This window comes from Gastrolobium bilobum, unplaced genomic scaffold (assembly GCF_033153095.1).
Source record: "Gastrolobium bilobum isolate Gb01-03AN ecotype WA unplaced genomic scaffold, APGP_CSIRO_Gbil_v1 utg26223, whole genome shotgun sequence".
In the NCBI taxonomy this organism is placed as follows: domain Eukaryota; kingdom Viridiplantae; phylum Streptophyta; class Magnoliopsida; order Fabales; family Fabaceae; genus Gastrolobium; species Gastrolobium bilobum.
Genome location: NW_026895900.1, coordinates 65,798 through 88,575, shown reverse-complemented (window position 1 = coordinate 88,575; position 22,778 = coordinate 65,798). Strand labels below are relative to the sequence as shown.

Genomic DNA, 22,778 nt, shown 5'->3' with positions numbered 1-22,778 from the left:
TCAAGCAATTGATATTTTTATTTACAGATGAATCTTAAGACAATTTGTTGGTGTAGCATAAAATGTTCAATCATGACCATATACTTTGTAGTTGTACTGTCGTAGTTGTTTAAGTTATTATATAAAAGATTAACACGAGAACAAAGTATAAAATAATTCAACAGCTGCATATATCAAAATCACTTCCAGCTGCACAGAGAAACCAGATTGAACTTGGAGACTGGACTCAATATCACAAAGATTGGGTTAAGGGCTTAAAATATAGAATATAGAAAATTCAACCACCCCTAAAGGAAAAAAGAAAATAAAATAATCAGCAATAGCATTACAGCAATTCATATTACACAGACTTGGACTAACAACAGGTAGCCTTCAGAGGATCCAGATAATAATCAATCAAAAGAATTTGACGATTCAAAACTTACATTGCATCTCTTGTTGATGCAGCTTCATCATCAAGAAGTATTCCACGCTCATCCTTGTAAATACGTTCAGCTTCTCCCTCCATGCTTTGCAACGCCTTATCAACCTAACACATGGGTGGCAATAAAGAGCTTCAGTCACAACACCAAACACATTTTTTATCAGCAATAGCAAACTGATTAATTCATAAATCATTGTGATGATTTTGATAATGATAGCCTTCATTTATTTATGAAAAATTGTAATTTTTCTATCTGATACTGAAAAACCAAATTTTTTACAGCACAAACGAAAAGTTAGATGAAATGACTATAATCATCTAGTGCATAAATTAGATGTTAGAATAGAACCACAGTAGTAAAAATAGTGATTCAGATCATAGAATGGCATGATTCTATCTGTTCCCGACTCTTGTGATCCCATTCCTACCTATGAATACTTTTTGGTGGGATCGCTCATGAATTGCATGTTAGCATGTAAAATCATCATGAATATGTGTTTCCCAGCTAGTTTCAAGCTTCTGCTGAAATGTGGGTAGATGCCTAAATAACCCAGTTCAGCCCAAAAATTCACCCACTCACAATTACACGACGGCACTTTACATTCACCCACCCATTTGAACCTTGTCCTGTCAAACCCTAATATTCTGTTGCTGCAACCTCATCTGTGCAACAGCTAGGCTACATTACCTCAGCTGTGAAACCTTGTATGGGCTCAAACTGTTATCCGTGGGCTTTACAACTTCACAGTTTCTAGTATGTGCGGGATCCTCTTGAGCTCTGTGAAATCTGGCTGTGGTGTTGTTCTCATTTTCGAGTTTCGGGTGTTACTTCTGATTGTTTAGTGTTGAGAGAATGCCATCTAGTGTTCCTACAGGTTCTAGTACTCTGATAGAACTGGACCGGAAATAAGGGAATAATAGAAAGAAAATGTGGGAATTTTTTTGAATATCCTCCTCTGTTATGGCTTTGGTTATTTAGTGATAGGAGTTGATATTGCAAAAAGGTAGAAGGAAAGAAAAGAATGGGAATGAAAGGGAAAATCTGTTTATTAACAAGAAAATGAAATGAACACACAAGATACACTTCTCTTGCCAAGGGGCATTCTGATACGAATCAAAGCAAAAAACAACACAAATATACTGAATAACCCTTCTAATTAATATTTCTTCAATCACACCAGAACATAGTAGTTAATTGCGCCGCGAGCCGCACTATATGGGCGTTGTGGTGCCTCGCCGCAAAAAACCGTGTCGCGCCGCACTAGAACGCAATAGCGGCTATTGCGATTGTATTTGCGGCCATATTGCTGTCATAAGGCAAAATGTCAATTTTGTCCTAAATTTAAATGTGTAACAGAAAAAATTTAAGGGTTTTTTAGTCTATCCGCGTCTCTTTCTCTCACTTCTGTTATCTCTGCCTTTAAAAAATGTTTCATTATTTCTGTCATATATCTATTCCTCTATTTCCGCAACCGCAACCCGCTATAACGCTATAGCGTTTTTCGGGGTTAGCCGCGACATGCCGCAATCCGCATTTGATAACTATGCACCAAAAAACAGATGGTTCTCCATAGTACTGCTATGGCTCAGAGTGTTTAAAGAAAAATAACAAACAGAAAACAACAATTCAGGGACCTTCTAGACGCCCTGCAAATCTCCTAAGAACTTCCCCCCACAATTCTGACCGCCTTGGTGCCTTTTCTCCTCATGCCTCCCCCCTAATTATAATCCCATCCTAACTAACTTGCAATGCGTATGGCCTCCTCTTCCTCTAACAAAATGTCTGACTCAGCAATAACAGATTGAGTGGGAACAGATTGGGTGGAATCATACCAGTGTTTCCTACCTTTATCTCTCACATACACCTTACTATCTTGGACCTTGCGTAGTTGGTCCCTATCACATTCCCCTTCAACTGAGCGCTCTTAGCCTAACTCAATATTTGTTAAAAACTCCCACTAAAGGAGAGCCAACTCCCTTATATACAGTATCTGATCTGTCAAAAGCAAAAAACCATCTAACTACCTAACTAACAAGTTTATCATAGGCCCTAATTAATGTTGCCCCCCTTTATTCCAAATACAAGTCGTAACAATGCCGCCCCTTTTGAAACAACCTTGTCCTCAAGGTTGAACCATCCAAGTTTTAGCCTTCTCGATATCTTTGTGTGTGACAATACCCGAACTTGAGCAGAAGGTGAGAAGAACGATTGCCGAGGATAACAGCAACAATGCAACGTCAATAGTAATTCGAGGATGACCAAAGAGTAAAATAGCACAGATGTGGAGACATGAGATATTCACTTGTTGTAGAAAATTCTCAACATCGTGCATGGTTATAACAATGATATCTTGTACGATATTTCATAATGGCTGGTCAAATATTGTAACTTCATCAAAAGACCTTAGGAGGCCATGCTCATCACCCTTACTGCCCCTAAATGTCAGCATTCCAACTCCCCAAGTGGATGAATTCCATGATCCACCCTTTCAACTTTGAGCAAGGATAAATTGAAATAACAGTTCCAAAAGGTGAAGATGCTAAAAGACTAACCTTTGCCCTCTCTTCCTGTAATCCATCATATGTCACATCCAAACTAATGGCTCTCTCCTCTCCCATTAGGTCAGCAATGGAATCAATGTATAAAATTTCCTCCTCTAAAAGTTGGAGAAACTTTAGAATTTGATATGATCTTTGTTCTTCACATACTTTGACAATCCATTACTGTAAGTCTCCTACAAGTTCACGAAAATGCCAACAAAGGGACATGGTTGTGCACCTCGTCGCTCTGGAACTTCCAATTGAGAACCATTGGCATCCGTCCACATGTACAATTTTCTTTTATTTGTCACGGCTGCTGATGAACAATACCCACCAGAAATATATACGAAGTGCTCATGAGTTAAAGCCTAAACTACAGCGAGAAGCTCTTGGTTCTTGATTGACCCATAACCCAACCGACATGGTGCAATATGGCCCACTTAAAAAAAAGAACTTGAACAGTAGGATGGTATTATGTGAAAATTGTTAATTACAAATGTACAAGAGCTCTTTATTTATAGAGACTGAATGACCTAATGAGCTAAACCCAAAGAAGATTCTAGAATGAAAAATAAATAAAAATAAATAATTACAATACAATTATTTACAACACTCCTCCTCAAGCTGAGGAATAGATATTTACCATTCTCAGCTTGCTAGTAAGCTCTTAAAATCTATCTGAGGAAAGTCTCTTCGTCAGAATATCAGCTAATTGAGCGATCAACCCGCTATCCAGTTTCTCTTTGATGAAATGATGGTCGACCTCAATATGCTTAGTCCGATCATGTTGAACTAGATTATGAGCTATACAAATGGCTGACTTATTATCACAAAATAGCTTCATAGGTTGTAAAGAACCAATTCAACTCAAAAGCTTAAGCTATTGGGTGAGGCTACATTAATGGTTTTTATATATCTCAACACGCCCCCTCACACGAAAGCCCACTGAGCTTGAAGGGTGGACAATGCACAGGCTCACCTACCTGTACGAAGAAAGAAATTCCACTTGAAAGAAAGTAGGAGACGGTGAGGATCGAACCCGATACACCGAGGCTCTGATACCATGTAAAGAACCAATTCAACCCAAAAGCTTAAGCTATTGGGTGAGGCTACATTAATGGTATTTATATATCTCAACATAGGTCCTTCATATCTTATTTTAAGATCATCAAGTATAATCTTCAACCACAATAATTCACAAATGCCTTGAGCCATAGCTCGAAATTCAGCCTCTACACTTGACCTGGCAACCACATCATGTTTCTTACTCTTCCATGTCACTAAGTTACCACAAAGGAACATACAATAACCAGTAGTAGATCGACGGTCAGTCACGGATCCAGCATAATCGGCATCAATATAAACTTCTAAAGAGAGATTGTCATCTCGCCGAAATAACAATCCTTTACTAGGAGTGGCTTTAAGGTATTGAAGAATTCTCTCTACTGCTTGCATGTGTCTTTCTTTTGGATTATGCATGAACTAACTCACAATACTAACAGCATAAGCTAGGTCTGGTCTAGTATGAGCTAAATATATCAATCTCCTAACTAGCAGCTGATATTGTCCTTTATCAACTGAAGGGCTCTCATCTTCATAACCAATCTTGTGATTCTGCTCAATAGGAGTACTAGATGGTTTACACCCAAGTTTTCCTACTTCTTTAAGAAGATCCAGGACATATTTCCTTTGAATTATAAAAATTCCTTCCTTTGAATGAGCTACCTCTATCCCTAGGAAATATTTCAATCTCCCAAGGTCTTTAATTTCAAATTCAGAGGCTAGTCGTGCTTGTAGAACATGTCTCTCCACAATATCATCCCCTATTATAATAATGTCATCAACATACACAAGGAGCACAATAAAATTCCCATCTTGGAAGTGCTTAAAGAAAAGTGTGGGATCTCCTTGACTCAGTTTGTATCCTAAGGTCATCATAACCTTAGTAAACCTCCCAAACCAAGCACGAGGAGACTGCTTCAATCCATACAAGGCCTTCTTGAATATACAAACTTTATTTTCTCCATCCATAGAGTCAAAACTAGGCGGGATTTTCATGTAAACTTCTTCTAATTCACCATTAAGGAAAGCATTCTTCACATCAAATTGATTTATATCCCAGTTGTTATGGGCAGCAAGGGATAACAAAGCTCTCACAGTATTCATCTCTGCAACTGGGGCAAAAGTTTCTTCATAATACTGGCCATAGGTCTAAGTGTAACCTTTGGCGACTAATCGAGCCTTATATCTCTTAAGAGTACCATCAGAATTGTACTTTAGGGCATAAACTCATATGCACCCTACTGATTTCTTTCCATTGGGTTTATCAACAACCTCCCATGTTTTATTCTTCTCCGAGGCATTCATCTCCTCTTGCATGGCCTCAACCCAATTCTTATTTTTTAATGCATCATGCACTTATTTTGGGATGGAAATGGAATCTAGTGCTGGCATAAAGCTTTTGTGCTGCATAGAAAGGTTAGTACATCAACATCAACCACCTTTATTCCAAATTAATTGGGGTTGGTGGTAGATGAACCCAAATGAGAGATACAAAATGGTTGAAAAAAAAAAGGAAACATAAAGGTAAAAATAAAAATAAATAAATAGAATAGTAATAATATATATATATATATATATATATAAAGAAAAGTAAAAAAGAAGGGGAAAAGAAGAAGAGGGGGAAATGAAGGGAAAAAGACTAAAAAGGAACCATCTAGAACATAGGAATAACAACGAGTCTAACCCTCCACCACGCTTATAGCTTTTCTCCATTCCGTTCTAAGGCATATCGTTCGTCAATCTATATCCCACTCCATTAAATCTTGTTTTACTACCTTCCCCCAAGTAAATTTCGGTCTACCTCTACCTCTTATTGTGTTGAGCTCTTGGTAACAAACTTTTGTTCTTACGGGAGCATCCAGGGGCCTTCTCATTACATGCCCAAACCACCTCAACCTATGTTCTCTCATCTTCTCAGCCACCGCCTACTTTTCGTTGAATATCTTCATTTCTTATCTTATCCATCCTCGTACAACCACACATCCACCTTAACATCCTCATCTCTGCTACTCCCATTTTAGGCTCATGTTGCCTATGTGCTGGCCAGCATTCAGTTCCATATAGCATTGCAGGTCTTACTGTTGTTTTATAGAATTTTCCTTTTAACTTAAGGGGGATTTTGCGGTCACACAAAAACCCAGATGCACTGCGCCATGTCATCCACCCTGCTTTGATTCTATGATTTACATCCTCATCAATCTCTCCACCTCTTTGCAAAATGGAGCCCAGGTATTTAAAAGCGTCTTTCTTGGGTACCTCTTGACCACTTAGATGCACGGGATCTTGGTCTACTTCTCTTACCAGAGAAAACTCACACTTCAGATACTCAGTCTTGCTTCGACTTAATGTGAATCCTTTAGATTCCAACGTGCTTCTCCATAAATCAAGTTTTCTATTAACACCATCCTTGCTCTCATCAATAAGCACAATATCGTCTGCAAAAAGCATACACCATGGCACTTCCTCTTGAATATCTTTTGTGAGTTCATCCATAACTAAGGCAAAGAGATAAGAACTTAGAGCCGACCCTTGGTGTACACCTACCGTGATAGGGAAATAACTTGATGTTCCGTTACAAGCTTTCACACATGTAGTAGCCCCATCATACATATCCTTCATTGCCTTTAAATACTTTGAAGGTACCTTTTTCTTCTCCAGAACCCACCATAGAACTTTCCTTGGAACACTATCGTATGATAGAAAGGTTAGTAGAAGAAACAAATTGAGAGATAGGGTATTGGGTGCAAGATCTTTTTCCTTTACTTACGGCAATGGGTAAGTCATCAGAAGCAATGGGTAAGTCATCAGAGCCAATAATATCATGTTCAGAAACGAGAGATTCAGGACTTACCAATGATTTAGACAATTGAGGTTGTTGGTGAAGCAGTATGGGTTGTTTTCTCCTATGATACCAATCTATGAAGCACCGATACGTGAAAAAAAAAATTCCAACGTATCGGACACGCGTTCCAGACGTAAACGCTTCCGATACCTATTTTGCAGTATCGGATGGGTCAATAGCATTCGATACGGTCAACCGAAATAAATTGGGTTTTTCCCCCAAAAAATCTCTAAATTTGCTGCTCCAAGCTCCTGCTCCACCGTCACGTTCTGAGTTGCTCCACTGTCCTGACCCTCGACCTTTCGGGTTCTGAGGCGCTTTGACCGTCGGGTTCCGAGGTGGTCCACCGTCACGTTCTAAGTTGCTCGCCTGCTCCATCGTCACGTTCTTAGCAGCAGCTTCGAGTCTGTCTCTGGTTTGTCTTCCACTCTTCCTTGTTAGCTGTGAGAAAGAGAGAGGAGAGGAGAGAATACTGTGTGTGAGAGAAAGAGAGAGGGAGAAAGCATTGTGACGGCTAATGAAGAGGTGAAGGGGAAGAAAACTTGGCTTTTTTTACTTTATATTAACCTAATCTGATTATGGGGTTTTCTTTGGGAATGAATTGGGCTTGGGCTACCAAAATTAGACTTGGACTAATATAGTTCATATATATGGATTAAATTTAGGTTCAAAAAAACTTATTATTTTAATGAAAATACAATTTTAATAACTATTATCCATTAATATATTTTAACATATTTTTTATCTAATTATAAACAAAAAAAAAGTAAAGGGTAAAAGTAATATTAATAATTGTATTAAAAATATTTATTTAATATTAAGAATATCGAAACGTATCGAAATATTGGTATTTTCAAGGTAACGTATCGAGGTACCGTATCGGGAACGTATCGGAAATGCCGTATCTGAATCGCTGCTTCATAGATACCAATTCAGGTGTCAAAATTTTCCGTATCTCAGGTCCACTTGAAGGTTTTGACACATCACGAGTAGACACAGGAGGGAGAGGTGTAGGAGTAGACAAGGACGACCCAAACTCAAAGAAGGAAGGGGACGAGTCTTCTGAAGAACTACTCTCCCCCTAAAGATGAGGACCCTGAAAAAAGGACTCAAATTCATGAAAGGTGACATCCATAGAAACAAAAAAAATTCGACTCAGAGGATGATAACACTTGTAACCTTTTTTTATCAGGGGGGCATAACAAAGGAAGACACACTTAAGAGCCCTAGGATCCAACTTACTACAATGTTGTTTATGAACATGGACAAAGGCAACACAACCAAACACTCGTGGCGGAAAACTCTGCAAAATGGGAACAAAAGGAAAGAAGGAAGTCATGAAATGAATAGGACGGTTATTGTTAAGGACCCATGAAGGTAAGCGGTTGATCAAAAAGGCTGCAGCTAACACGACTTCTCCCAAAAAAAACTAGGAACAGATGTCTGGAAAGTAGCGCTCTAGCGGCTTCAAGGATTTTTTCTTTCAGAAACCCTGTTTTGTTGAGGGGTATGAACACATGTGAGCTCATGAATCATACCTCTGTCTAAAACGAATTGCGACAGACGTTGGTTGACATACTCAGTACCATTATTAGATCTTAATCTTTTAATATTCTTACCAATCTGAGTCTCGACCATGTGATAAAATCGGATAAATATAACTGGTACTTCATACTCGTCTTTCATCAAGAATATCCATGTCACCCAAGTACAGTCGTCAATAAAAGAAATAAACCATTTTGCACCTGAAACACTGCAATTTAGAAGGGCCCCAAACATCATAATGAATCAGAGAAAAAGGTTCAATGCTTTTGATAGCACTAGAAGGAAAGGACACTCGATGTTTTGCAAATTCACAAACATCGCAATGAAAGGTCTCAACTGACTGATTTAGAAACAGAGAAGGAAACATTGACTTCAATAAACTAAATGGTGGGTGCTCCAGACGCTTGTGATGGAGCCAAATCATAGACTCTGCCGTAGAAGGATGACGTGTCATCAATAGCTGATTTTTGGTATCATTTGTAGCATGTTCTGGAAGGAGATAAAACAACCCACTTTGCTCCTCAGCAACTCCAATTGTCTTCCTCGTGGTAAGATCTTGAATAACACAATGAGAAGGAAAAAAGGTGATAGAAGAATTTAAATCAGTTGTAAGCTTTTGAGTGGAGATAAGATTAATGGAAAGCTAAGGAACATAGAGAACGTTTTTAAGAAACAAGGAAGGTTGAATTTGAATGTTACCAGAACCAATAACTGATTTATGGGATCCATCAGCTACGGCTATAGTATGACTACCAACAGTAGGATGATAAGAAAGAAAAGACTCAGCAAGACAAGTCATATGACCAGTTGCACCAGAATCCAAAATACATGAGGTTTTAAAATCAATGCAAGAAGCAAGAAGAGATTTAGAACATGTGTTCTTACCCGACAAGATCAAAGAATTGCCATAAGGCTTACGCAAAGTGTCAATAGCAACCTTAAGGTGCTCCAACTCCTCTTGCCGAATATTCACATATGGAGTAACATCATCACACTTCCCATTGAAGCGAAAACACATGTCTCTTGTGCGTCCAGCACTCTTACAATAGGTGCACCAACGACCCATGGACAAATAAAACAAATCAAAGAGAACAACCCAAAAGAAATGGATAATTATCAATGAAGTCAAAAAAAGTCTTCAGGAAGCCCAAACAGCAGAACTACTTCAAGTTTAAGTCCAAACAGAAGCAAAATTATTAGATCTGCGAAAAGAGGAACCAGAAAAGACCAAAAAATACTACTTGAGGCAAAAAAACACACAAACGCACAACCAGACAATGTTGTAGAAGCTCTGAACATCCCAAACATCAACAAAAAAATCAGATCGGATCAAAGGAGGCACGAGTGGCCAAAAAGATCCAATTTTTACGCAAGTAAAGGTCTTTGAACGTCCCAAACAGCAACAACAAAAATCAGATCTAATCAAAGGAGGCACGAGTGGCCAAAAAGTTCCAATTTTTATGACAAATAGAGGTCTTTGAACGTCCCAAACAGCAACAAAAAAATCAGATCTGATCATAGGGGGCGCGAGTGGCCAAAAAGATCCGATTTTTATGACAAGATCAAAGACCCATTGCTGGAAACGTCCGTAGCTTTATAGATCTGGAAAAACGGAGTCAAACAGTGGTCCAAAAGATCCCCGGAAAAAATTTCCAGTGGCAGCGAGAGGCTAACAAATAGGATTCCGCTCTAAAGGCGGCAGTTGCGAAAGCAAAGCCCTCAAAATCGAGAGCTCTGATACCAACTTGAAAAGTAGGATTGTATTATGTGAAAATTGTTAATTACAAATGTACAAGAGCTCTTTATTTATGGAGACTGAATGACCTAATAGGCTAAGGCCCAAAGAAGATTCTAAAATGAAAAATAAATAAAAATAAATAATTACAATACAATTATTTACAACAGGCCCCATGAACGCACTCTACCATTAGAAACTAATGCAAGGGAGTGATATCCTCCACTTGTTGTTTGCATGATTCGAACCTTCGCAAGACTGGGTATCGATCTTGCCTTCCCAGCACTAATCTTATCACCACTCCCATGTTCAAAGTAAGAAATGGCTCCCTAGTTCCACGATCATCCATCCTTTGTCCAAATCATTATGAAAAATCCCCACGAAAAACGGCTATAATGGGGAAAGGTAAAAAAGTTTCTTTAGAAGGAATACTAAATCCACTTGCATAATCTAGGCTTAAACCAGGACCAGGGCCCAACTGACCAATTTCTTAATCTCGACCCCAGCCCTCTTTAACAACCCAAAGAAAAGTTATTGCTCTAGATGCTTCACCACAAACCTAGTAGTTAGAGCAAAGTATTGATAAGCGCAAATTAATGACTACATTAAAGGACCGATGGTGTGCTCCCATTTGTATCCCAACCTTTAAGGCCCGACCCATTAGGTCAAGAAAGCAGCCCCATAATGGTAATTTCGGCGAAACCATCTTCTCAGTCTATTCTTGGTATGCTCCCATTTGTATCCCACCTTTAAGGCCCTGACTGTAACCACAACCTTATGCGCTCGCCTCTTGACACTCAATCTCTTGTCGGTCGTTGGACAAAGGCCTAGATCTAGTGACTTTGGTGGAAGTTCTCTTCAGTCATTGGTATAAATTAGAGAAAATAGTTGGTCGTTTTGGAACCACAACCCCCACTCCCCTTCTCTGAAAAATCTCTGGATACGGAGGTTGTCTGCCTCCCTTGATACTCCATGGAAAATAATTCCAAACCCTAAACTTAGGCACTTGGATCGTGGGTGATCTATCCAAACCTGAACCGCTTCGAGATACGAAGATTCCTCTTGAGATGTGTCTACTGCTTGCGATTTGATAATGGCAAGATGCAACATAAACTTGACGACGGTTGTCGAATTGGGAATGGATAACGAACTCAGTACTATATCTAGTGACCTGATGCTTCTCTTACATTGCGCCTAAGTTTGTTCCATTCAGCGATTTTGCGATTCCACCTACCCCGACAAATAAGTTTGGGCCATCTTCCATCATCCCTTCATCCCACATGCAACTTTGAAAATTGTCGTATGGGTACACATTTTGAATCTCCTCTCCACCTTCCTCATCAATACTAATTTTGAATATACGTGCACCTTTTTGCACGTTCTCGATCCTTCTTCTTTCTCTCTGTTGTACTCTTTTATCAACCCAACAACCAAAATGTGAGGCACATTGTCATCTTCTGATTCCTTCATTCTTGTATCAGTTTCTAGCTTTGAAATTACCTTCGCTTGCATTTTCTCCTCCAAAACAGCGCTATAGAGATCGTGCCCCTTTTTTATTTCGAAGGTTGATGTCTCCTTCTCTAATAGTGCATCTAGGATCTTTAATATTTTCTGCATCATTTCTTTGACTTCTAAAATGCTGGTCCTATTCTTGAGATGCTTTCCCGAATTCTCCAGAGCACCAAGACATACTCCCATGGTGCTTACCCCTTTAAAGATCCAACGGGTCGAACCACTCTTACGGCTCTAGTTATTTAGTGATAGGAGTTGATATTGTAGGAAGGTAGAATGAAAGAAAAGAATGGGAATGAAAAGGAAAATTCGTTTATTAACAAGAAAATGAAATGAACACACAAGAGACACTTCTCTTGCCAAGGGGCATTCCCCTTCAATTGAGCACTCTCAACCTAACTCAAATATTTGTCAAAAGCTCCTACTAAAGGAGAGTCAACTCCCTTATATACAGTATCTTAGCTGTCAAAAGCCAAAAACCATCTAACTACCTAACTAACAAGTTTAACTGCCAACCTATCATAGGCCCTAATTAATGTTGCCCCTTTATTCCAAATACAAGTAGTAACATCCTCCAACTCTAGATCAATGAGTATCCAAAGACTACAAGAGCAGGAATGGTGTACAAAAGAAAACTTCCCCGGGAACTCAAGAGCCTGGTCTCTCCTTCCAAAACAAACTGACCATCTGAATTCATTTACATTCTCTCCCTCTATTTATATCCTACCTCTGCTACGGCAGTTAGAGGTCTAAAAACTAACTCTAACAACGTCTCTGACAACTTTAACTAATAAGGCTACTTAACACAGGTTGCCCCACCTGGCAGCCATCCTTATTTTCTGTGACATATATTTACCTACATCCTTATTTCTGCATATACTTTCCTAATTGGGGGTCTGTTGCTAACATACTAAAAATGGTTCTAGTAGCAATGCTAGTACTAGTGCTCCTACCTATTCTGGTAGTGCAGAAGTGTTAAGCAAGAATGTAATATTTAGACGTTAGTTGTGACTCTGATTTTATTGCTATCATGCCTTTTTGTTTTATTTTATATGAGTAATATATATTGTTGAGTATAATTTAACAAAATAGGTAGGATCTTCCGTCTCATGTTACGATCTCACATTTTATGTTTCTATCTCCCTTGTCAGATTCAAGGTAGGATATACAATTTTGACAAACTTGAATAGAACTAATTAATTCCTGAATATCTTAATCTATAAATTCAATTTTGAGTTTTATCCCTTGTGATTTATTTTCATTTCTGAATTCTAAATTAATGATATTGTTTAACTAGCTAACTACCCCGGTTTCGTATAACTTGTGAGCAGTGGTGCAATTGAATTCAATTGCTGCTGCCCGAGTACCCGCTTTTAAAGTCTATGCAAATCTGCATTTAATATTTGATTATGTTTAGTAGTATAATTTACCAAAAGTAACCATATTATTTTACAAAGTACATTTATACTGGAGTATGTTATTCGGTTTAGATTAACATTTAGGGAAAAACCACTTTTATTTAGAGCAGTCTCTAAGATTTTCATTATAAGTTGTTTCGAACACAAAATAAGCTAATCAAAACACACTTGCAGTCTTAGCAGAGATTGTGGAGATTGTGTTTGTACACCCTTAACTAGTTTATTGTGATACAAGAGTTTGATGGCTGATAGGATACCATTGAGGGTGTAAGCTAGGAAGAAGTGTAGGGGATTATTGGAGTATAACAAGTCTGTTAGTCAGTATATTCTAGAAGAATTTATGAGGTGGCAATGTTGTTAGCAGGAATAAAAGGGGTGGAGTGGTGTGGAGAAGAGGGAGGAAAAGAATTGGGACTTGGGATGGGAAACCAATTTGGGAGAGAATCAGTACCTCTTCAATTGTACTGAACCTGTATCTCAGGGTGCAGGTAGCTTGATTAATCTGTTCTTAGTAGTTGTCATTTATCTTTGTGTATTTCCTTTCTGTAATAGCTGAGACTGTAGTGATGTACTTTCCTTTCCATATTAATACAGAAAATCCAATTTACTGGGCCAAATAGTGTGTTAATCCTTTTATTATTGAGATCTGAAAACCAGTTCCTAACAATGGCAAAAGACAAGTATGAAACTATCTCATTATATGATAAGAAAGGAATGATATTAAGTTCGCAAAGAAGCAACTTTCTAACCCCAATGGCAGAGAACATTATGATACAGACCAATTCAAACTAGTAAAATTAATACACAAAGAGAACTCACACAGTTAAGAAAGGAAGCAATGATGTTAAGTTGGCAAAGAAGCAACTTTCTAACCCCAATGGCAGAGTACATTATGATACAGACCAATTCAAACTAGTAAAATTAACACAGAGAACTCACACATCAACAATACAAGAGATCAGATTACAGATACTGGAAAATGAAAATGAAATGGAATACAGAGAAAATGATAGTGTAGAGCAATTAGAGAGGCTCTACTCTCTCCCAAATCCCATGACCCAATTAAGATTCAAGATACCCTCACACACTTCACATTCCCATCTTATACTCAGCCTAACCTAGAATATTCTATTCTTCCTCCAAAAGCTAGCTATGCCACCTCATTGGTAGAACATAATCCCCTACTACCCACCTTACATACACCTCCATGAGTATATTCCTATCACATTACCATTAGAACAAAGCAGGATTTGTAGGTAGATAACAAGACAAAAACTTTTATATAAATAGAATACAAGCATAATTTTTTTAACACCCCATCATAACAACAGAGAAATTATCTCCTAAAAAAAGCATGAAAAAGAATCGTACACCAAACTAGTCAGACAAAAAACTGGTTCTCGAAATACCTCCAGTTGATGAGTCTCTATCAACTCCAATTGCCGCTCCAAATTTGACTGTGTCTCAACTACTTTTGCCACTTCAATCTAAGTTTATAACACCATAAATAAGCTATAGAAAAGTAATTGCTAAATTTAAGCTGTTTACACGTAGAAAATCATTAAAAAGGATCATTAGTAGTCATAGAGAAACCTCAAGCCTCAATAGAACATCACGATTCTGCAAAATCCTACGATCCCATTCAGCTATTGCATTAGCTTGTTTTCTAAACTTTCCAGTTCGCTCTTGCAACTCAGCATTCCACTCCTTGATAATCTACACAATGAGAAGATTACAAGATTAGGACGGGGGAGAGAGAAACAGAGGAATGTCTTAATTCGGAATTCTGTAAACAATGTCGGCATTAGCAATACCAACCTCTCATCTTTCATTACCTTCGTAAATTAAATTAGAGATTTGAAAGTGATTAAATCTTAGTGTGCTTTATCATAAAAATGACGCATGTTAATCTTATCTTCTTTTAAATTTAAAATTCAAATTCTTTAGAATTAATTATGCATACATTCTTTACAATGTTAAATATTTTTCTCTTTTAATTTATACTTGCTTACATTCTACTTGAATTAATTATGTATATCACTTTATGAATTTCAAAAAAAAGAAATGAACTTCTGCATACTGGAAAGTGGATACAATGGCTATTAAGGGTGTGTGTGCTTTAAAGCATGTTTTGTTTAGCTTAATTTTTGGAGATTTTTTTTTTTCTTTTTTCGAAAAGCGCTCTCAGTAAACTTTTGATCATAAGCAATTTTGAATACAATACGCTAAGCCAAACACACTTACGCTATTTTACTTAAAAAAAACACTTATGCTATGGGTTTGAATATGTAAACATTTTTATAGAAAAACAAAATCTAATATGTTTAAAATGAGTTTATATAATGTTTGCACTTATATTCTATTCTATGAGCCTGTTTGGCACATCTTCTTTTCAGCTAAAGGTTACTTTTAAGTCAAACAAATAATAATAATAATAATATCCAAAAAAAAAAAAAATTAGAGCTTAAAAAGTAAAGCTAAAAGTTGTTTGGTAATTATATAAAGTTGTTCTTATGGATTTGAAGGAGGGAAAATGAAATAATTTGTTATTAGGATGAATTACTAGGGTAAAGGAAAAAATTTATAAATACAAGTTTAGAATAAGGGTAAAACTGTAAAATAAATATGATCACTCCAAAAAACTAGCATACATCTTAAAAAAAAAAAACTTCTCCTTGGAGCTTTTAGCCTTTTTCTTCATTATAAAAAAAAGCTCTTTTTATAATAAGAGCTTTTATAAAATTATGTTTGGTTAAGTTTATGCTATTAAAGAGAAAAGAAGCTAAAATAATACATGTCAAACAGGCACTATATATTCCATTAAGTCAAGTGCTCATCACTAGGTTGTAGGAGCAGTCATTTCTTTAGTATCATTCAATGTAAGAACAGTTCAAGTCCTAACCATGCAAATAAACTTAATTTTCTAAGACAAATGCACTAATCAATAATAACTATAATTTGCTTACAGAAAAAATAAAATATGGAATGTATTACGCATAAAAGAATAAGGAACACATCAAGTACCTCAACCACAGTCTTCCCTGTGATTTCAGATGGCAATTTTGGTGCGGTAGCAACTGAAGTGCTGACAGTTGAAGTAGTTCTATAGGACAAGCAGAAAAAGAAAGTATCAAAAGTACCATTCTATGTTTTAGTAAGCGTAGGAATGATATAAATTGAGGAAATCATTATGATTTAACAACCAAAACGCAGGAAACTAAAAGCAATGCAAAGTGAAATAAGTGCGATTAGTTCTATGAGTAGTAAACTAACAATCAATTATATGATGGTGCAACTTAGGGCACCAAAGTACAAAATATAATGCCAGACTAACTCCTACTAGTGAAAACTATGAGAGAAAAAAACAGAAACACTTGGAAGTTGGAACGCAAATAAGTGTTCTTTATTCATTTAATTATTTTTGGGTACATTAAGTTCTTCATCTTTTGACATAAAAGTATAAGGGATTTAAGTTTCTCCTTTAACATAAGAATAGAATCATTCCTACACTAACATCGAATCTTGTGCCAAATCTTTATACTTTTATATTTTTTTTCAAAACAGGTGGGACCCATCAATTATGTTTCACTCACATGAGATATCAATTCTCCTTTTAAAGGAGAAATGTTTAACCCAAAGTATAATGCATATAATAAGTTGGAATGAAATTAGTATCAATTAACTATTAATATATCATAATCCAGATGCAGAAATTTAAGACAGAAAATCCAGAGTGAGACACAGAAAAGAAGTGAACACAAAAACATAATAAAGAAATACTTTTTTTTTTTGGTAAACATAAAGAAATACTTTAACTACATTTACCAATGGAACAAAAAATTGCTTTAACTTCAACCATATAAAATGAATACATACCCACTTGTGGAAGTCACAACACGTGCAGATGATATCTGAGTTGCACTAGTGCTGGAACTGGAAATTGCAGGAGCAGTAGATGTAGAAGTGCTCACCCCTACAAAATCAGTTTTGCAAAGAACAATCAAACATCAGGTTTGGAAAATGTTTTGTATATTTTTGAAACAGAAAGAATTTACTAGAGAGAAAAGAATTAAGTTTACAAGAACGAGCGCAAGTAATCTTCGAAAATGAAATAAGAAAAAGAAAAAAATTACAAAGATGAATCCCAGCTCTATAATAAATACAAGGACAAGCATCATTAAAATTTGCAATTGATGGATCCCAAAATGATAACACTGAAATCATAGAAAAATGGAGGCACAGCCTCTTTTTACAAACACTAAAGCAATAATAAAACTCCAAAAGACCTCAACTCACCCTCAAAGCCAACAAACCTAGGCTTCAAGAGATCGCCAAATTCCCCACTAAACCAATACTGAATTCATGCCTCCCTCACTCCTCACATTCCCCTCCTTTTGTCCTAACTCTCATAATATTCTAGAACTAACTAACTCTCTTTTTCTCTCTCTATAACAACCCCTATACTAATATTACATTTATCCCTCATAATTCAGGCCCATCAATACTCTCCCTCCAAAACTCACCTTGTCCTCAAGGTGAAGGAAAAGAATAGGTCATGTGGGAAAACATCTACCTAGATCCCATTGCTTGAAGTTTATTGACCTTCTCTCCTCATCAAATTCTTGCAACACCTTAGTGATTCTAGCAGGCAGTAGCATTGAGTGCCCCATAATAGTCTTTAGATGACTTTGCCATGGAACCTTTAACACCAACTTCTTAAAATTAACATATGTCATCCCTAACCCTCGCAACCTTCAATCCCATAATCACATCTTCCCCTCTTAGGGTGACAATGAAAAAATCTCTTAAGGTAAAACAAACAAATCTTAAGCAGTGGGCAAGGTGGATGACACCAGAGAATTAAACCTATTCTCCACAAGTAGTTGTAGCGATTCTACGACCTTTCTCACAGCAAAATTATGAAAGGCCCATGTACCTATTAAAGCCACAACTCTTCGGGCCTTGGATTGCTCCCCACCTTTTCAGCGACCCACTTGACGTCATTCCCACCATGGTATGTGTATGTGTGCTCAGTTTCAGTGTTCCTCCATTAGCTGAGCAGTCGCCTCCGGGGACCAACTCTTCCATTTCCAGCATTGGTTCGCTCGTTCCCAGAAGCATGTCACAAAGATGGGATTTCATGCAAATCTGATCTAGCAAGTATGGAGCACCGCACATGAAGCATAGGTTGCCCCACCGTTGTTCAGCCATCTCCTCCGGTGACAAGCAGCGAAAGCGCAGCCCTCTCCTTTGGTTCACGTTGGCGTTGCTCACTATTTCCCCTTGTGTGAACCTGCCTTTCTCCCGGATCATACATCATCAGCCCCTGCACATAAAGTAAGTCATTGGGCCTTGTTAGGAAAGAACTGAGCCTGTTTCCCCTATTATTAGAACTTGTTTTAGTGGACTTTTGCTGAAATGAATTGGACCCATTTCTAGCGCCCAAGCACATTCCACCAGCATTATGGTTTCCAGATGAATTTACTATTCGGATTGGACACATTTGGTACCCAATTCCTGATCCATTCCTCACCGAACCCATACTAGTGTTCATCTTCCCCAATACCCCTTCTTTTTCCTCCACTCGCATACAAATCAATGGCTGGGTTTCTTTTCCTTCCGCTTCTTTGTCTGCATCTTCTCCTTCTGCAATTTATTCAAAGTCTTCACTATATTCTCCTACTTGCATCATCATCTTTGTCCGCTTCCTCTTCTTCTTTGTCTATTTCGTTTCTTTCTTCTCCTTTTGCTTCTCCGTTTTCTTCTGCTTTTACAACCTCTTCTGTTTTTTGTTCTTCATCTACTCTTTTTTCCTCATCGGCAGCTGCTGTTTTTTCCTTCTTTCCTTCGTTTTCTTCGATTATTTTTTCTTATTGATGACTTTTCTTCTCAAATTCAAGTCTCTGTGTTTCCATTCTCTCAATGGCTTCATCGAAAGCCTTCACCACTTTTAATAGCATTTCTCTAAGCTCAGAATCGCTAATTCCTTCTATTTTTTTCACAAATCTAGACCAAGAAGCACTCCCAGGATTGTAGTGCTTTAATACCAAATTAATGGATCCCAAAATGATAAAACTGAAATTATAGAAACAACGGAGGCATAGCCTCTTTTTACAAACACTAATGCAATAATACTCCAAAAGACCTCAACTCACCCTCAAAGCCAACAAAACCTAGGCTTCAAGAGATCCCCAAATTCCCCATTAAACCAATACCGAATTCATGCCTCCTTCACTCCTCACATTCCCCTCCTTTTATCCTAACTCTCAGAATATTCTAGAACTAACTAACTCTCTTTTTTGCTCTCTCTATAACAACCCCCATACTAATATTACATTTATCCCTCATACTTCAGGCCCATCAGCAAATATTACTACTTTACTTTTGAATTTCTCAACAACTTGCGACGTCTAAATCAAATGTGTCTGGCATGTTAAAGATATAAAAAGTTTTTCAGCTTCAGCTTAAAAGCTCAAACCATAAGATTGAGTAGTTCTTGAACCCAGTAAACAAGTATGGTTAGACAATTTAGGTTTTGATCAATGCCATCACTATCCCTTAAAAAAATATTTCATCAAAAGCAGAGCTGAATTACGGTGCAAGTAGATTTGACCATATGTTGTATCCCTATTTAGAGCCCAATGAGATTTTAATTTCATACTACGGAGTGTGACAAAAATAAAAAACTCATTATTGGAACCCTGCTTCACAGCTTTAACTTTTACAAACAGTGTTTCTCTCCATATTTGTATAAAGTAGTAAAATCCTGGATGAAATGCCATTGAACCCAAGCTGTGAATCTAGGCAGCTATCTGATCCTCTAACTCAACAAACATCCCAAGTACAATATTTTAACCCAATCTTGTTTGAGTTTGCTTAAATCAAAGTAAAACCTGGATCAGTTTCTTCCATCAACTGTTTGCAACAACCCAACAGCCAGTGTTGCCCACAAACTAAATATACCCTACCATATTACTACTCCTTCAACAACCAATCTAGATCACATAGTTTCTGCTTTCATTTCAAAACTGCTCTGCATTATTATATGGAGGAAAATTGAGCTTAACCTTTATCCTGAATCCACAATACACTCTAGCTACCTAGGCAACTTAAGAACTGAAATAAAAAGCTTATCCATACCTGAACAGCAAGTAATTTAAATTAGACAAAAGGAACAACACTCCTCATGAACTCTACAGTTGTGCAAGTAAATTATACAAACCTCTAACTGGAAGAAGAAAAGAGAAAATTAGAACAAATGAACTTAGGTAATAAACTTTTCTTTATATACTTGAGATATTAAGTGGCCCAGTGAGTTGTTGAAGCTAACTAGTTTCACACTTACAGAATATTATATTCAGATTCGGGTAGACAAATAAGCCTCTAACAATGGCAATAAAAATAAAATATCCAATAAAGTTGCAAACAATAAGTGCACAATAACGAAGTACTGCCCCCTCCCCTTCACATACTTCATGACACCAAATAGTTAAAGAAAGACAGAGGAAAGTACTGCAAGAATCAATAGAAATTTTACCAGAAAGTAAAATCAAATAATATAACAATCATCAAGGAATCAAATAAAGTAATCCACACCCCTTCCGAATCTGTCATGCACACTCTTCTTGTAAAACTTCACCTATATTTATATTGACTTATATATACTTCCCCCTCCCCTCCACCCCATACTACATACATCTCCTCAGTCACTCATGCTCACCATTCCTTCCTTTGTTATTACTTTTATGTAAATCTTAAAACTACTAAAACATCAAAATTAACTTCCACGAAAGAAGACAGCTGAAAAATACTTGAAAATTATTTCAAGTGCAAAATCTTCCACTTACACAGTTTTTTTATTTTTTCTTCCGTTTTTTATGAGGTTGGAAAGCAAAAAAGATCTACCACATTTTATATCAAGTTTCATCCAGGCATGAAATTGATTCAAAGCAAAAATTATCATAGATGTAAATTCAGAATCTCCAGTTTAACGATAAAGACAGGTCATCCACATGAAATTCAAAGCAGCAAAAAATGATTTGATGGATATTTCCAGAAAGATTCAAATAGCATAGCTCACCAAATGAAGGAGCAGAAACACTAGTAACTGCAGGCGTTGATGCCTTGGTTGCAAAGGAAAACCCAGTCCCAAAAGAAGCAGAGGAGGCCGTACTTCCTGCTGCACCGAAACCCGCAAAAGATGATCCTCCGCTGGCTGAGGAGGAAACACCAGCAGAGGTGGCGGGAATAGCAGAAGAAGACGACATGGCAGCACTCGCGGGAGCAGAAGATGCAGCAGCACCACCACCACCACCACCAAACGCAGGCATAGAAGACGACAGGGTTGTGCCACCAGTTGATGGAGTTGAAGTAGTGGTGGTCGTCACCGTTGAGAACAGTGGTGCCGAAGCCATTGTGAAAGAGAAAGAACCCGGCTGCTTCGAAGCAGGTGTGCCGGTAACTGCAGACGCTGACGAAGCCAAAGTCGATGCAGAAGCAGCATTGGTGAACCCGAAAGAAGGTTGAGAAACAGAGGAAGTAGGGGTTACGAAGGATAATCCAGATGAGCTAGACGCCGTCATTGCAGGGGCAGTGGTTGGTGTATATGGCTTTGTAAACGCTGAAAACAGCGTAGTTGAGCTCGAAGATGAAGAAGCGCCAGAAGGGAATGCGCTTGAGAACAAAGGAGTCGTAGTTGCAGCTGATGACGAAGCTGACAAAACATTAAGCGCTCCAAACGACGTAGTTGCAGCGGAGGAGGAGGAGGATAATGATGCTCCAGACGATCCCCCAAACCCAAACCCCGTCGTTGCAGCAGAAGAGGTTCCCCCAGACGTACCTCCAAACAGCGTAGTTGCAGAAGTTGTTCCCCCAAACGCCGTAGTTGCAGAAGACGTTCCCCCGAACAGCGTTGTCGCTGATGACGATCCACTAAACTGCGTCGTCGAAGCTGAGGATGCTGCTCCAAACGACGTCGTTGCAGAAGTTGGTCCTCCAAACAGTGGTGTTGAAGAAGACGTTCCCCCGAACGGCGTTATCGCAGAGGACGATCCGCCAAACGGCGTCGTCGAAGCGGAGGATGCTCCTCCAAATAGCGTTGTAGCAGAGGACATTCCTCCTAAAGGCGTGGTCGCAGATGAAGTTCCACCAAACAGCGTCATTGAAGAGGATGTTGCCCCGAACGGTGTCGTTGCAGGGGAGGATGTGGAGAACAAGGGCGAGGCTGAACTCGCGGCACCCAAAATGGAAGAACCGGTACTCACAGCGGTCGTGGCAGAAGCCGAAGATGCAACCGTGGAGGAGCCGAACAGAGACGGAGCTGAGGCGAAGGAAAACGACGGTGCAGAAGATCCGGAGGACGAGGAGGATCCAAAGCCGGTGGCGGCGGTTGTGGTGGGAGCGGAGAAGAGAGAGGTGGAAGAAGTGAAGGAAGCAGAGAAAGGGGTTGGTGAAGTAGATGCTGCAGAGCTAGGGTTTGTGAATCCGAATGAGAATGGGGAAGAGGAAGAAGAAGAAGAAAAGGAGGAGGGGTTTGTAATGGAAAACGGAGATGAAGTTGAAGATTGGGACGAAGAAGAAGTTCCAAAGGAGAAACCCGACATTGTTGCGCCGTCTGTCTCCTCACAGAGAGGACTTTTTTAAATTTTGAAAATGAGGGTTTTCCGATTGCAAGGGATCTCCGGATTTTAGGTTCAGGCA

The 22,778-nt window shown here is 38.2% G+C and overlaps 1 protein-coding gene across 1 annotated transcript; it reads right to left on the bottom strand.

Annotated features, from left to right (window-relative positions):
* Positions 1-421: 421 nt before the first annotated feature.
* Positions 422-22,767, bottom strand: LOC133296752 (nuclear pore complex protein NUP62). Its single transcript, XM_061495813.1, has 6 exons — positions 21,160-22,767; positions 16,956-17,052; positions 16,104-16,182; positions 14,673-14,795; positions 14,489-14,566; positions 422-529 (listed from the first exon to the last, which is right to left on the bottom strand). Exons 1-6 carry the CDS (start codon positions 22,679-22,681, stop codon positions 422-424), a joined length of 2,007 nt encoding a protein of 668 aa, XP_061351797.1. The 5' UTR covers positions 22,682-22,767.
* Between the last annotated feature and the right edge of the window lie 11 nt (positions 22,768-22,778).